The sequence below is a fragment of the Rhopalosiphum maidis genome, chromosome 2, assembly GCF_003676215.2.
Source record: "Rhopalosiphum maidis isolate BTI-1 chromosome 2, ASM367621v3, whole genome shotgun sequence".
Lineage (NCBI taxonomy): Eukaryota > Metazoa > Arthropoda > Insecta > Hemiptera > Aphididae > Rhopalosiphum > Rhopalosiphum maidis.
In genome coordinates, this window is record NC_040878.1 from 41467601 (window position 1) to 41485464 (window position 17864).

At 24.8% G+C, this 17864-nt stretch overlaps 2 protein-coding genes across 2 annotated transcripts in view; one reads left to right on the forward strand and one right to left on the reverse strand.

Annotated features, from left to right (window-relative positions):
* Positions 1–1028: 1028 nt before the first annotated feature.
* On the reverse strand, positions 1029–11874 carry LOC113555190 (ionotropic receptor 25a). The gene is given in 19 exon segments (XM_026959566.1): positions 1029–1175; positions 1309–1528; positions 2703–2877; positions 2879–2964; positions 3651–3850; positions 4182–4432; positions 5207–5345; positions 5477–5676; positions 5739–5794; positions 5877–6018; positions 6193–6420; positions 6500–6617; positions 7039–7220; positions 8107–8333; positions 9215–9357; positions 9935–10094; positions 11516–11668; positions 11773–11820; positions 11823–11874. Coding segments are annotated over 19 exon segments (2817 nt in total). The 3' UTR covers positions 1029–1138.
* A 1278-nt stretch (positions 11875–13152) lies between these two features.
* The window catches only part of LOC113553780 (prolactin-releasing peptide receptor), a 98414-nt gene continuing 93702 nt past the window's right edge, over positions 13153–17864 (forward strand). The window contains exon 1 of the mRNA XM_026957300.1: positions 13153–13260. The gene's annotated coding sequence lies outside the window, so the exon portion shown is untranslated. The remainder of the gene's footprint in view (positions 13261–17864) is intronic.

The window sequence follows — 17864 nt, forward strand, 5'->3', positions numbered from 1 at the left end:
ATGTGAATTTTTTTAATAAATATGTATAAAATAAGAACTGAATTGAAGTAAAAACATCGTTTAACTTTATTTCACTCAAAATTAATTCAAATACAAAATTCCTAACCTCTATACTTTATATTCACTATGTTTCACTAAAATTAATTATTTATTATTTTATTAAAAGATACCTCAAAATTAATACTTTTATTTTTTATTTAAGAAGCTTATAAAATAATTTTAAATTATTTAATGAGATTATATATAAAAACAGTTTAGCGCGAGATAAACTCACAAGTACATTATTACATTATTTACAATGCATTTACTAAAGGTTCACACAATATAGATTATAATTTAAACTGTGTGCCGTAACATTTTTGTATTTTTTATATCAATACTCAATACATTTTAGTAAACAAATGAAAAACAAACAAAAAAAAAAAATAACCTATACAAATGAATTTAATAAGTTATAAAAAAATAAAAATAAAATAAAAGCCCTACAACATATAGGTACATACATTTTTTTTTTATATTATGTTTGGTAAAAATTTGGTTGGGTTACTGTAAATGTATACAATCTCCGTAAGTTTGTCCTAAGCAAAACTATTTTTATGGATAAATTATAAGTGGTGTGATGTCCTCTCCATTTAATAATGTGTTGTATCAACGACTGACAGTGATATAATTCTATAGGCATACAATAATATGTGAGAATGTGTGATTATAATATGTTAGTTATTACTCATTACTCATTGCTCATTAGAATGTAAATACTTAAACTAAATAAATATGTATAATACAAATAATATTATTTAAGTACCTACTTATAATAGAATATTTACAAAATAAAATATGTGTTCTTAGAAACTGTTTAATATATTAACATTATTTTTGGCTTAAAAAATAAGGAATAATAAACATGGCACTCTAACCATATCCTATTTTGACAAAAATGTATTTTCTCAACAAATTAAAAACATTTAAATGGTTAAAACATATATATATATCTAACAATATAATTTAGATATTTTATACTCTGATTATTATACCAAGCAGTTGGTGTTATTTATTAATTTTTCTACGTTATTGTGATGTATAATATCTATTTGATTGAATTCTCCACGCGTTAGTAGGTAAAACATACATGATTCCATTATTTTTGTTTAGGCGAAGACTGACCAACAGATCGTCTAGAAATATAATATTTTTTCTTATTAAAATTAAATTTTACACACTATTGCATCTATACAATGGAAAATATTTACAAATATATTTATTTTGGAAAATAATTACTGTAAATATAATATCATGTTAGGTATTTACCTAAAACCTTGAATAATACTTCTTGATCTCATTCCAGAAGTTGCATTAAACGGCGGTACCACCGGATATGTAAATTCACCATCTCTGTTCATTGCCAATTGTTTTGGATTCAACGTGTTTGCAACTTTTGAGCTTTTCTTATATTTATACCACCAATATTCAAAAGCTAACGTAAAACAAGCTAATCCAATTCCAACAAATATAACAATAAAAACTCCACCTGTAGTAAACAAAAATGGTAGATAGATACATTTTAATCTGAATAGGTTTAGGCGGAATAGGTTGGTACCTATTGACCTATTGTTACCTAACAGCTATTGGTATATTTATTTTATATAATAGTTTATTTATTAATATAAATACAAAATTAAGTTTTAGGAAGTATGAGCGTGAACCGCAAAAATTGTACCACAGTTTGTATTTTTGTAATAAGTAACTATTTATATATTAAAAAACAATTATTGGGTAGATACATATAAAACCGAGTATGGAGATTTTAGATACATTTGAATATTATTTTGTAGATAGAACTAAACTTGAAATAAATAATCAGGTATTATCAAGTATGAATAGTTTGAATAGTACAATAGGTTACATTACTTTTGTTTTATGGGCTGCTCTAAGTGACATTTCCATGCCGATCCTAAGGAGCTTACCCTTAAAAATAATTTATTATGTTGTGTATAATTAGTATTTGTCTAAAAATAAGCGCATGTTGCATGTATTATACCTTTAATGTGTTATAAAAGTTAAAAATCAGAATATTTATGTTGTAGTAAGGTTGTAAAATGATTTTGTTTCTCTATAAGATCGATGGAGCTTATTGAACATTGTTAGATGTATAGCCGCTGTGCGAGTATAATGTAATAATGTATATAATTGTAGTCTTTTATTATTTTGTTTAATTTTGTTTGGTATGAACAAATATTGAAAGTCAATAATGTTAAATATTAAAACATTAACACACCGTGGAGAAATTTCTATTTTTCCAGAAAATACTTATTATGTTCGTCCAATTCGTTTATACATAACTACCTACTTTTGTTGAGTTATTTTCTTTATTGAACTTATTTGTTTTTTTTATTACGTACCTTTAAGTGGGTAGAAGATTAATATTGACGGATGTATTTGATAAAAATAAGTTTCATTTATAATTTAATATCTTACTATGCGTTAAAATAAACCTTATACAAGGCTTATATACTAAGACGCTTCGTTTGATAAATACGAAAAATGTATTTTAATTATTTTTAAGTATAATAATATGTGTTTATGAACATTTTTTTTTTTTTTAAAAAGGGTGTCGCTATTTACGAATTCTCGTCAGCTTTATGACCCGTCGGACGTGCTTTCATTTTTTTAACCCGCAAATGTGTCAAGTAAAAATATACGACCTATGTTATGGATACTGATGCCATCAGATTGATTATCTTGTTTTTCACATTGTATTCTTTCTGGGTTTAGATTCCACCAAGTCTCTTTCAATTTTTCTAATTTTCGTTTATTGAGTAATAATAAAATTGCATTATTGAATTGATCTTTTAACGGAGATCCTTGTTGAACAGCAATAGGCATACGGTTTTCTAGAGAATTCGTCGCCGACCATTTGTAAATGGCAATCTATCATTACTTGATATCTAATGTCTGTGGCATCTCCTAAAATAGAATAATATTCTCACTTTAGTATTATGAATACCAATGCATTGCACATACTACTCGATTTTAATTTATATGAAAGTGTATCTTTAAAAATATGGGTAATGGTAAATTCCTATACAAATTAATATAATAAGTAATAAAAAAAAATATGGCTTTTTTACCAGGAAGTAAAACAAAAACTAATGGTAATAAGTATATAATTTTGTTTCTTAAAACTATGAAAAGTAAATAACTGCAAAAATTATTTTGTACCATAAAATGTACAGTATAATAATATTTTTCGCTAAAACAGAGAAATTTTAAATTTTCTGTTCGAGAAAATATTATTTTATAAGTATCTTGGTCATTTGATAAAACAAATTGTTCAAAGCGGTTTGTTTTAATATCCATTAAATTTATCGTATCACGAACTTCGTTAATACTTTAGACATAGGTGGTAACATAGATTTACGCATGTTATAAACATTTATTTTATTATAATTAAGATCAGTTGTATTTAGTTATGTTAATGTTTAGCTTTTTGAGATTTTCAGCTCCGAAATTGTGTACCTGAGTAAAAATGTTTTACTGTAGGATATTACCTGATTTTTTTCAATAATTCTGTGTAGGAGATTACAGTATCTTTTATTTGTAGGTAAAAGGTTATTGGTGTAGGAGTTTACATTTGGCCAAAAATATGATACCTAAGTAAGCGAATCCTTCACTAGATGATTTAGAACTTTGAACTCTTTCAATGGCCTCTTCTAAAGTGTTTGGTAGTTTAGCCTCTTTCATTGCTTGCCACATTTTTGTGTACTTGTCACTTACTGGATAATCCCAAACAGCTAATTTCGCTCGTTCGACTTCACTCAAACTGTCATTTAAACTCATATCTTTCCATATTCTAAAATTAAGAAAATATAAGTATAAGAATATAGTCAATACTTGTATTTTGACGTATACCGTTTTTTATGTAACATTTTAACAAGTTTTAAATAAGTATTTGTTATTTAAACTATAATAAGGAGAGCGTAGTAGTCGTGACATAATAATGTCTTAATGGGTAATTATCTCTAATAAAGTGTTGTTAACATAAAATTATTCATGAGAAAAGTGTAAAAAATAAGTCATGTGTGACATTAGATATATTTGTTATAATAGTGCATTGAACATTTTTATTAACTAAACAGACGGATATATTAATAATTAGAAACATTTATTGGTAGGTACTCAACTCATAAAATCGTGTTTCAATGTCAGCCATTCTCTGAAAATAAGTCATTGCTGATGAACCATTCAGCGGAGCATATTGTATTTTATATTGCTTAGACAAATCGTCCAATGATTCTACAGGAGTGTCCAATCGAGAAACTGTTAGAAAAGCTGCTAAATTAGCAGTATAAGATGCTATAATTATAAATCCGAAAAGCCACCATGTGGCAGCAACTAGTCTGCCAGAAAGATTTTTGGGAGCTTCACCCCCACCCTAAAAAATGGTAAAAAAAAACAATTGTTAAGTATTTATAATTAAATTACAAGTATCAATGACGAAAAATGCAATTCAGACTATAAGGTGTTGAGTTATAAAATTAGGAGAAATTATACACACATAATTACTCAATTGATACCTATTATTATTGCATTTATGATCGAGATTTAGTATATTTTGATAATTTATTGTATATTTGGTAATATTTTACAAAAATATTTCACTGAATAATGAAAAAACTATAAACAAATATTTAAGTAATTGTGAAGCTAAATTAACCAAGCAGGATGTAATAGAAAATGATTTATATTGACCTCATTAGGACGCAGAGTTAAAGGTTGGATTAGGACTTATAAGTTGCATAAGAAAAATTGGTTTTTAGTACTTTTATTTGTATATAGTTGAGGAGGTTTGATCGATTAAATCAATGTAAAAAAGAGGAATGATTGGACAAATATTTTATAATTTGTGCCAAAGAGAATTATTGTTTAAGCTATTATATAACCATTGGATATTGATTATAGTGTTGAGTGATCTGTTTAATAATCAATGGTTGGGAATTTCGTTCGTAAGTTTTACGATACGATTCTTTGCGGTAAACGCTACTGTTCGCTGACAGAAATGTTCTTTTACAATTAGATACTGTTTTTAGTTTTTACATAATTAGTTTTATATTTAAAATAGTAATATTACATTTTAAAAATACATTTTTTTTACACTTATTTTGTTCGTTTTAACTTGATTATAACTTATTATTAATAAAAGTATTACCTGGGGAGTTAAAGAAGTCATACAAAACCATAAACATTCTTTTAAGTTAAATTCTCGTTTTTCTTCGTCATCTTTATATTTATTTCTGTTATTTTGATAACTATAAGGGCTCCAGCGATCAAATATCCACATTAAAAAACTAGTATGGAAAATATTCATAGCATGAGTTCACATTGAAATAGCATATTACGTATTATGAAATATCGATATCTACATTGAATATATATAAATATACGTATTGATAGATTTGTTACATAATATGTAATTCACCTGGTAAAAAAGTAAGCACCAAGTATACACATCCATACATCGTTTTCAAGAACTGTAAGAAATTTGAACAGCGAAGTCGGTGTTTGTGGTTTTTTCATTAAAATTGTTATTCCGACTAAATCATAATAAGGAACCGTAAAATCCACAACATTTTCTCTCTCAGCCATAACTGATAGAGAACCCAATGCAATATCAGCTCTCTACAAAAATTGAATAAGTACAATAAAAAACAATGGATGATATTATTTTAAATTATGTTTACCTTTTCGACTAGTTCTTTAACCATTCCGTTCCATTGTCCATTTTCGTCCATATTACCTGAATAAATAAAATATGTTTTATATTAATAATATAATACAATTCTTGGTTTTTTTTTTTATTACAATATTTTTAAATTTACCAAAATTGTTGTCTGGCGCTATATAAATTTCGTACTCAAAACCAATTAGTTTTCTAATTTCTTCGATTAAATCAATACAATAACCTTTAAATTTTACACCTTTACCATCTTCATCATTAACTTGTATCATGAATGGATTTTGCTGAAACAAATTATGTATTATATACGAGTACAAATGCAAAATTATATTAACGCTCAAATTAATATTTAAAATAATAATAATCATAATTAACAGAGCGTATTTACTATGTACTATACTTTACTGAGTAATGTTATCAAAAAATGTGTATATTGTTTAGCCATAAAGATTATTTACCAACACAGTTACTACTCTGTATACAGTGACGGCGGAAAAATGTGTCATATTTGCGGCATCTTTTACAACGATCGGTGAATTAAGACTCGCCTTCCACGAGCCTACGTTTTCAGCGCTAACCGATTGACTGTTTAGTACCGTAACTTTTTCTAGTCTCATTGTAAACTCTTCATAACTGTGCCCATTCGTATCTATTAAAAATGGTGCGTAGGAGGGTGATTCTGTTATCTTAACGTTATGAACACACATTTGATTAGTAAGTACATAAAACAAAATATCAAAGAAATTTTGATTTTTAATTGCTCACATCTTTTAAATATCTTCTTAAATCGACATTTCTTCTTGGAAGTGGATTCTCTTCGTTGTATTCATCGCATGTAGTGTAGGTTACATTCGTTGGCCATTCGCCACTGTTCATCATTGATCTATAAAATATATTAACTACTAAATTTTTAAATGTTAATTTAGCGTTATTATATAGATTTTTAGATAATCGTATTAAATTTTAGCATTGTTTTAATATAGGGATCTTTCACCCGTCTTTATTCGAGGCCCGTGAACATGTTTTAAGCACCAAAAACAATAGTGGCTCGTGGCCTAAATTTGAAGACCCTTTGCTTTAATAACAATGTTCATAGTTTGAATTTCTTCTAGTTTATACTACACTATACGCAATACGTATGTATTGACACTGCTTAGTCTATATTATAAAACTTATATTCATAATTATATAAAGATAAAATATTTTATTAATAGTTATAACAGTTTATAGATTTATAGTTCTATTTTATCGTTAGATGATGCATACAACGAGTATGATATGATTGACGAATATTATTGGTATACCTGATTGCTAACAAGGATCGATAGTAAAAATCGAAGTAAAATGCTGCTTTCAGCTCTGGTGTTGATGTTAAACCGTATGTAGTTCTTAAATTTGATAATTTTTCTCGACTTCCAGCATCCGGCTCGGGTTTTACAAACAAAATAGTAGCATTAGAACAACCACATTTGAGTGATCCTTTATCCTATTTAAAAAATAGATATTTGATTCAACTTGTAATTTAGTGTATTTAATAATTTTTCAATTTATGCTAAAATCTCTTATAATTATTTTATACATTTAAAGAACGGAACATAATAAATTCTAAAACCATGATTAGCTTAAGTGTATCTCAATTTATTACTGACGGTGTTGAAGTCCTATAATAATAACACATTTCATTATAAATGTTTGTGAACATAGAATTCATAAAGTATGGGTGTCTATTTTTATGATTTTTTAATATAATATAATTATTAATTTTATTTCATTTATAAAATAATTAGAATAATAATAAATGAGTTGTAAGCAGATATGTCAAATCATGACACACACACCATGTATAAACGTTTAGTTATATTTTATTGCTAACTTATTCTATTTGAGATAAGAAAAATTTAAACAGGTTTAAATTCATGGCAGTCTACTCGAGAACAACTTTATAACTTTTAATTTTTACTCACTTTAGTACTATTAAAGTTGTATTAAATATCTTACAAATTTATAAATTGTCAGACTCAATGTTCGGTACTCGAGGAAGAAAATTTCAAAGTTTCAAAATAGATCTTACGTAAATTTCACAGGAAATGTTAACTTTTGTAAAGTTAATAATATTTGCACTAAGTGCATAATAGTTTAATATATTTTGAAATTTTTGTCATATATTTACAGGAATTTTCAAGTTGACAATTTTTAAAATTTATCGTTATTTATTTTTTATTTTTATTTAAATGGTTTTGATTGCATAACGTATAAATAAAAAAATAAATACGAGTATTGCTCACAGTACATTTAAATCATCTGATTATTAAATAATATGCATTCCATCGCATACATTTTTTTTGTGTCTGAGTTAAGTATGTATATTTTACCTGTGTAATGACATGCCATGCATATTTTCGACCAAATAATTTGTTGGAATTGGCGTGGTCCAAAACCGATTTGATGATTGACAATTTTCCCAGTACAAAAAAATTGACTATGTCTACATCACGAAATCTAGTCAAGTGTAGCTTAATGCTGGTTGTATCATCGATAGCAGCTATAATATGTCTAGTCGGAATATTTTGTAGCAATGATTTATACTTGTGATCCATTACTATAACACACATCATTATTATATTTATATGATTTAAGTAGTGGCGTATATAGGTTTTCATTTCGTAGGTGGTCGATTATATATACTTGGATTTTTTTGGGGAAAAGAGGGAGGAGACATACTATTTTAAATTGTTGTGTTATTTATTTCAGAGGGGGTTCCTCGACCCCCCATAAATACGCCACTGAATTTAAGATATTAACTAGATCAAATTTAACTATTGCTTTCAGTTAACAGAATATTATTGAATATATTTTTTATGATAAAAGTCATGTAATATACGTTGTAACAGACCAGATGGATATTTATTTTAACATAAGAATATAATAGGTATCTATATGTTTATTTTAAATTATGTATTATAATTGTCCTAGAGCATAGATACTCAGGTATACTTATATATTTTTTGTTTCATAAAATTAATGTTAAACTAATATACAAATTAAAAACGTATTCAGTATTTGTCCAAAACAGTAGGTAACTGCCTATTGTAGTTTTAAAAAACAATAATAATATCGTAATGTAGGTATTCGTAAAGTATTGTTTGTAAGTTTTTGCGTCAACTAAAATCTTGTGATATAATTATTCTATTTTATAATTATACTTTTTTAAAAACAATTACATTATATGATACTTTAAAATGTTTTTTTAGTTTTTATGACCTAATATTAACGATTATTTCAGAATGATATAATGTAAGAACTAAGTATTATTTATATAATATATACATCATACATAGGAATTTATATACAAATTCTTTTATTATTATTTATGTTAATATACCTATGCTCGTTGAAAATAATAATGTTTTCATTTCTATCATTCCTGTATATCATATTACATTTTTAATGTATACCTTATACAGTTTTTGCTTTACATACCAAATGTATCGTCAAACATTATGCCAGCATTTGTTATGTTTTGTGCTACCACAATACTTCTTACTATTTCTGGTATAAGGTCTGCAGGTGGACTAATTTGTATCAAATATTTTTGTTGTTCTCCGTCTAAATTTCTCCATTGTCTTAAAAATAAAAATTAGTTTTTTAATTATTTTCAAAAAATAAATTTTAAATTCAATTAGTAATGTTATTTTAGATCAAAACTATTGGAGGTTTTAGTTTGAGGCTTTAGTTTAATGTCTTTTATTTTGGCTAGGAATACTTTGAAAGTTAAGTAATTTATTGAAATAAGAAATTTAAATATAAAACAATGTTTTAAGAATCTAAGTATTATAAGTTCTTTTAACTTAAAAAGATAAGCAACGGATAATGTTTTACATATTTTTAATTCCACAATATTATCTTTATTTTTATTTTGAAAAAGTTGCAATTAAGATATAATTAATTCTCGCCGAACGATAATAAATACACAAATTAAGTTAATTCTATTTTTAAACAAGTAATCAAATAAATCATTCTATTTTTAGAAATGCGATACTCGGATGCATGTTTTTATATTTAAAAGTAATTTACTTACTTAGATATAAACATATTTATTATTTTGGGTAGATAAAGTTCCATTGACATTGGTTTTCGGAATACAATGAACATTGTAAATACATATTATACAACTTTTTAATACCAAAGTAAACCAATTACCTTATATCACCGTTTTGTCCATATGATGCACTGACAGTGGGTAATGCTAAAGCAGCAGTAAATGATTTCACAGCTTCTGATGCAACACCATTAATTGTTGTGTCAATGACCAGATGTGGTGGCTTATTGTTGCGAATGGATGCATTATAGTTTACACAAACTAAATTTTTTAAATAGCGCTCATGAGTATAAACAGTATTTATACATTTAATATGCGGCTATAGCAGTTTTATAAATAGTTTATGACGTTCATTTCAACAAAATAAAGTTTTTTAATATATAAATTATTAAGTACGTAGTTGTACATAAAATACAGGAGAGTGGTGAGTTAGAAAAAATAATGAGTTATAGAAAATATTATAATTATTCAGGAATAAAATATATTAGACATTTTTAGGAGCTGAAGATTACAGTGGGTAGAACGAACGCGGGATGTACGGCGAAGTCAAAATCAACTTTTACGCACGATTATGGAAGAGAATCCACTAGGAAAAATACCAATTGAAAGATTTTGTTTGAGATTGGAAAGATAAAATTAAAAAAAATGACATAGAATTACATACTGAACAGAGGGCAAGATTTGAAAACACGAGTAGTTGATAGGGAAAATTGGAGAAATGGATGTGTAACAGTATGGTATTAATGGCCGATAGACTATAAGTAAAAGAAGAAAAATATTTGTACATAAATGGTACATGCACGATTTATAACTGTATGTATAATATAACTTGTCAGTTTTTATTTATTTTTTCAAGTATATTTAATTAAATTTAGTAATAAAATATGAACCATTACAGTAAACATAATTTTTATATTAATTAAGTTGAATTGCAGGTTGAAATCATATTCTAATTAGTGGTTGAATTGAAAAATAGTAATAAATAAGCTTAATGTGTGTCTCTGTAGGCTTATTGGCTTATAAATAATGAAGAAAAAGATTTAGAAGGAATGATAAAAAATAAAAGGACACTTTTCCTTTTTATCTCTGAAGTAAAAACAGTAATAATGTAATAGTTTCTCAAGTGTATTTTTATTTAAATTAAGTTTTTTTATTCTTGTAACTACTGACTTGCTAACTATGTATTTACGATACTAAGCTTTATCAGTTGTTTTCTAAGTAAACCATATTATTATAGCTATTAGCAATATGTAAATCACTTTTTTTATTAAAATAATTACTTATTTGTATTTTTATGATTTGACATAATGTTATATTATTTTAAAGGCTATCCACAAATTACAATAATAAGATAGGTAGTACATAAATGTATTTATCATTTTTAAATGAACATATGAAGACAAACATTAAATTTACAACTACAAAATATACTAAACAAATAAATCAAGTCAGTATTTTTTCAACCCTATGAAATTATTTATTAGTATTAATTTAAGTTGAATACATTTAGTATGAAATAAAGTATATTTTAGTATTTCGTTATTATTATTATTAATGTATTACTATTTATGTTATTTTATGAATAATATGAAATATTATTGTTTCAAAAATAAATATTTTGGAAATAATTGATTGGTTAATTTAATACATATTATTAAAATGTAATATCAATAATATCATACGTGTTTCTAATATAGCTGAAGCATCATCTCCGCCAATTTTTACAGAATATAAACCATCGATCATCAATCCAACTCTTGGATTTCTTCGAATATAATTCAATGCCACATTTAGAGTTTCTTCGGCTACTTCATTAGTTCGATCATTTATAAAGACTATTAGAATACCGGAATTAATTTAGTATTTTATGGTTTAGTTAGCCAAAAATAAATTTTTTTTATAATAAGATTTTATACACTTAAAAGTTGTATTAACTTACGGATATTGACTGTCTGTAAATTTTGTGACAAACCTACATTAAAAAGATATTAGTCAATAATAAAATTGTTATTCCTCGAATTGGCGTGTACATGGTTAACATCTTACAACAATTCTGAACTAAGTTATTTTTGATTTCGACAATTCATAAAAAAAACCTCTTTCTTAAGAACCATTGTTAACAGTCACCCAGGGAAACGTTGGTCAAAACATTATTAAACTTGAATGAATGCTTGTTTGGTAAAAATAAATTAAATTAAAAGCTTGATTTGTACATTTTAATACGATTATTTTTTTTTACACATAAAACTAAGAAAATATAGAATCATATACAAGGCTCTAGAAAAATGATTAATTTAAACTAAGTACAGTGAAACCTGTCTCATCGGACAAAATAATAAAGTCTCAAATACAGAGTTTATATTCTGTGAATCCTATCTGTAACGGAACTTTTTATGATCCCGTAATTGTCCGTTATAGAAAGATTTCACGGTAAATTAATAAAAAAAATTGATATTTTTATTTGATTAGTTAATTAAAACACCGGGAATCTATAAGTAAATATCATTACAATAATAATCAAAATGGAGTTTATTAAGTAAACAATACATTGAATAATGAATATATTATAAAACTATGTACTTAGTTTTGAAAGGATGTTATAAGGAAAATTAAAAAACTAATAACTATAATTAATAATTTTGATTTTACCAAATTGTGTTAAGTTAGTATTAATTTAATTGTACAACTAAGAAACTCATACTATTGTAGTTTATGAATAATTAAATACAGAATAAACATAATTTAATAAAAGTTATACTATTCTTAACGTATATCATTGTAATAAAAGATATTTAAATATTAATGTTAAATAATAGTTATAATTAATTATATTTTAAAACAAATGAATTTACATACAAAATGCATAGTTCATTGTTATTTAGTCAACCATTTAAATAGTTGGCGAAAATTTAAAATTTACTTATTAATATATATATATGGTATATAATAATGTATTATATATTTATATTATATGAGATATTTAATACAATGTTATGCGTATCGTATTTTATTTGAATTGAAATATTATGATATATTATTTTATTTATCAATTGTGATTTTTGATATTATTGAAATTTTTGCAATCACTTTTATTTTAATTCATATTAGTTGGTTTTCTTGTTTAAGAATTATAACAAAATATAATACAGTTGTATGTACATATATTTAAAATTATAAATGTAAGTTTGTTTTGAATAAAATAACAATAACTGAAATAATAAGTGTTCGGTAGACTCGTCGAGAAAAGCGCTACAACGCGTTCTGCTGATGCCATAGCAACCATTTTCTGTTTGTGTGTGGTACACGACCGAGATGCTAGAGGTCTGCGTCAGCTTCACCTGTCAGTCTTTTCGGAGTGTTTTGCCCAAAATGACCTAAAAGTCAAGAGGACCGTAACTTGTACATTTGATTTATTAATTACGTTTCAGTAAGTTTATTTTTTATTTATTAATAGATTTAAAACGAGTTTAAATTTAAAAAAATATATCATTTAATATTTGAACAGTATAATAGGTACAGATTTCAAAATATATTTGTTTCATATTATGAGTTTATTAAGTTTTTTATCTAAGTATTATTAACTGATTATTATAGAACGATAAAAATAAAATACAAGCGTAATATATAATTTTTAACTTAACTTTGATTATTATTCAAATAATTTAAGGTTTATAATTACAATTTTTTTTTATTTTATAAGAATTTAAATTTAAACTTTTTCAACCAATATAAATTTAAACTTATATACTACACATTCCTCATATTTAATTCTGACTTCACTAGCATAAATCCATCTAAGTTATAAAATAAAAAGATTATTCTGAAGACATTGCTTAAAAAATATTGTCTACAGTTTAAAAATGTATACACACGCAAATAATGCATTTATCAATAACCATCATTTTTAATTACAAAAACGGTAGGTTAGTTAAATTAAATTTTATAAAAATAAGTTTGAAATTGTTGTTTTGTTTTTTTATAAGTGTTTAAGAGATTTTCTATATTTTTCGTAAAATGTTACATTCCTAAAATAATTCGTTTGAACAAATTATTTATATAAAAATAAATACATCTATATAAAACAAATATATTCTTTTCAGAATTTAAAATTTAGTTAGATTTTAGTTTATAGTTTTTATGATATTATTAGTTATTTTACATGGAAATAACATACATTTATTATGACGATAAAGATTACAAAATGATCTTAAAAATATTTCTATGTTTCTATCAGTTTATAATAGTAAAGGTAGTATATTTATTACTTTATTAGTATGTAGTTAAATGCGCTTAAAGAAATTTTGACTTTCTGTATTTATTTTGAAAATCTGTATTTCTCGGTGATTGACTAAATGGTAATAAATTTAATTTTAATGGATTTATTGCTCTATGGACTTCACTTATATTTATGAACATAACTGTATGTTTGTATTTACTGAATATGATAATAATTCTTTTAAAATTTAATTAAATAAGTAAGATTAGTATCAGTAGAGTAATATAATTTGACTAATCTATATCAGTTATATTTCTCATACACCAAAAATTCATATTATATAAATATTTCAAAGAAACTATAGAATTTTGGTTTTAATTTTTAGGCACTAATATTCTAAGTATTCATCGTTATGACACTATTTTATTTTTTACTTGCTGTTTATTTTAAATTAGAAAATATTATATTCATATCGGAAACATTATAATAAGTGACTTTATGTTTATGGATTATTTTTTTTTCGTTTTCATGATTTTGTTTATCAATTTTTGCAGATATTTAAAATTGTTATTATTAAAAATACAAATAAATTAGACATCTAAATTAATATATTTATATACTTTTAAATATTTTCACGTATAATTTGTATATTATATACATTACATAAATGTATGAATTAAAAGAAATTTCATCATAGAATTTATAAAAAGTTAAAAGTACATTTGTATGCTTCACAAGATCTAATATTTTTAGTTTTAAGAATTTTGATTTTTATAATCATATATGCAATTAATTTTTTGTGGTTTTATTCTTTAATATTTATACCTACTTAATTTAAAATTAAAGAAGGAAAATTAATAGATTGTCGAAATTAAACAAACGATGAGAATTTTTATTTTAATTACGTTATTTCTAGAAAACATTTTTTGGTATAGTGAAAATACTCCTAATATTTCGTTTAGATTTTTACTTGTCAAATTATAATACATGTAATTATATAGTTATTAGCTTGTATTCAGTTTACTAGATTTTGTTTTATTAAAAATAATCTAATGGTGTCATATATAGCTCATTTATCATTTTTATGACGTAAAAAGTTGAAGCTATGCACTAATGCACACTTTTAACATAAAGTCATTATAAATTTACAATAAAAGTGACTACAGGTTAATATAAATATAATATATAATAATAATTCTGGATGTTTATGCATATTGTTATAATTTTTAAAATCGTAAAAAGTTTTGTTTTTCTTAAATATAACAAGTCTAAAATTGATACTACCTTTTATTATACATGCGTGATTTATTTTTTAATAATATACATTAGATTTAAATAGGTTACGAAGTATGTTAGTATTGTATGCACCATAAATGTAAAAATAACAAGTATACACATTTTAAATTAATTTTTAGACACTTAATAAATGATAAACGATAAAAAAACAAATAAACATTGTTATTAGTTTAAAATTCATTGTTCATAAGAGGGAAAATCTGTTTACCATAAAACATAAGAAGATCGTAGATTGAAAACAATTTGAAAAAATATTGTTGTACACGTTAAAATCAAACGCATGGGTAATATTTTCAAGTTGTCTGTGTGAGTTTAAAGTCTGCGTAGCACAATCCTTAAAATATGCAATAACCTACATAATTTGCAATGTAGGTACGAGACATTTCGTATTTTAATTCTCCGCACTTAACATAATAACACAACCATAGCCCATACCTATTACACTCTGATGTGTTTTACTAATTACTACACGTTAAATTTGGATGGTATCGTGTGACTGTCACAAGCCCCGAAACTTGATAATAATACTGCCGTATGTAATTTACACCAAAGTAAAAATATATTGACCGAACTTGGCTAAAAGTAATTTTAATTTGCACCACGCATTAAGGGTACGTATTAACCTATTTGAAATTGTTATTTGCATAAAAAGTAAAATGGATTTGTCTTAGGCCTGATTTTCTACCTAATTAATTACTAGTTGGGTAATAGGTATCTAACTAACAACTGTAAAATATTTTCCGAGAATCTATCGTACAAATTGAGTAATTAATAATAAATATCGTATCAAACTACTATAACACGTGTATTTTTACATAATATAACATTTAATAAAATGCTGAAAAGTAGTATATAATATATTTATTATTTTTAAATATGGGAAATTTTAAATTATACTTCAAATTTACATAAATAGAAATAATGAGGAAAAGGTACACGGTTCCTCGAAAGTTATTATGCAATCAAATTGAACAATTTATTTTTACTTTTTAGGTAGTTTTTTCGTGTCTAAAAGTTTTTAAACCAAATAGGTCATATGTAAATATAATTTAAAAAAATAGATATTGACTGATATTTTCTTCAACGAGTCCTGGTTAAATTTTATTTTTGATCTCACGTAACATTTTTTTTACCAGATTTATAAATTATACTTATATAAATTAAAAATGTTCAATAAATCAAATTTGATATGAATAAAATAAAAACAAATTAGTCATTTGGCAACTTTCTTATGATCATCAACAATAAATTTATATTAAAGTATAAAATAATTTTAATACTTTGAAATCTGAATATATGAAATATATAATACTATTTTAAACGAATAAGAAAGCGAGAAAGTTTTTCAACATTTAATCTCGAAAATACAATTTTAAAATTCTTAATTTATTTTTCAGTTAAAACATTGACATAGATATTTTTATTTAAAACTGATAAAAAAAATTAAAAGGACACACAGGATGGATGGTTCAAAACACGGGACAAAAGAGTTTACAAATTTTGTTGGGATATTGAGATGTTTGATTCAAATATGAAACACGCCAGTAAAATACGGGATGTATAGGATCCTTTCAGATAAGTTATATGATACATTACAATGCCTGTATTACGTATGTACATTACTTATATGAAACAATATATTGTATATTATATGTAGATTGGTAAAATCATTATATAAATTTAATTGAGCTATCACTCAAGAATGTTTGTGATATTAACAATTACAATAACTGTACTAAAGCCCAATACACATCAGGCGATTAATTTAACATAACATTTATTATTTAAAAAAACAATTAATGTTTTTGAAAATATTTTTTATTGTTATAATTTTTTAATGACAGTATGCATTTTTAATTCCTTATTACTAAGCAGAATAATTTTCGAAGTACTTTGATACATACAAATCCAATTTTGGACTAGTATTTTATGAGTTATAAATATTCAATGTTTTTAAATGAGCGGAATAGGGTAGTAGGTACAGAGCTACACCGCAAAATGTTGGCCCACCAATCCACTAGTCTAAACTTTAAATACTTATAACTAATAAATTACTTGTCTGAAATTTGATTTGTGTAGATAGAAATACTGCGAATAATATTCTGCTTCGAAATATGAAATCAATAATACATAATTTATGACAAAAATATCGTGAGAACTACCTTGCGTTATGTGCACCATAGAAGGCCAGCGTGGCTTACGAATAGAGCAGGGATCATTTTGGATGTGGATCTATGAAGTTCGTATTAGCATATTTACAACTCGGTATATCAGAATTAATTGTGAAACGTAGAGTTTTAATTAATTGATTTTCAATCGTAATAATTATTTCAAGTTTATTAGTAAGTCACATCGATGATCGATTGAACGATTGTTAGTATTGGCACGTAAGAAAACTATCAATTTATATAGTATTGGACACTTTTGATTTTTAGACAGGTACTTTGTTAAACTGTATCTTTGGGTCTAGGAAGCTTGGAACTCGCATTTACATAGGTACAGAATGAGGTGAATTCTAA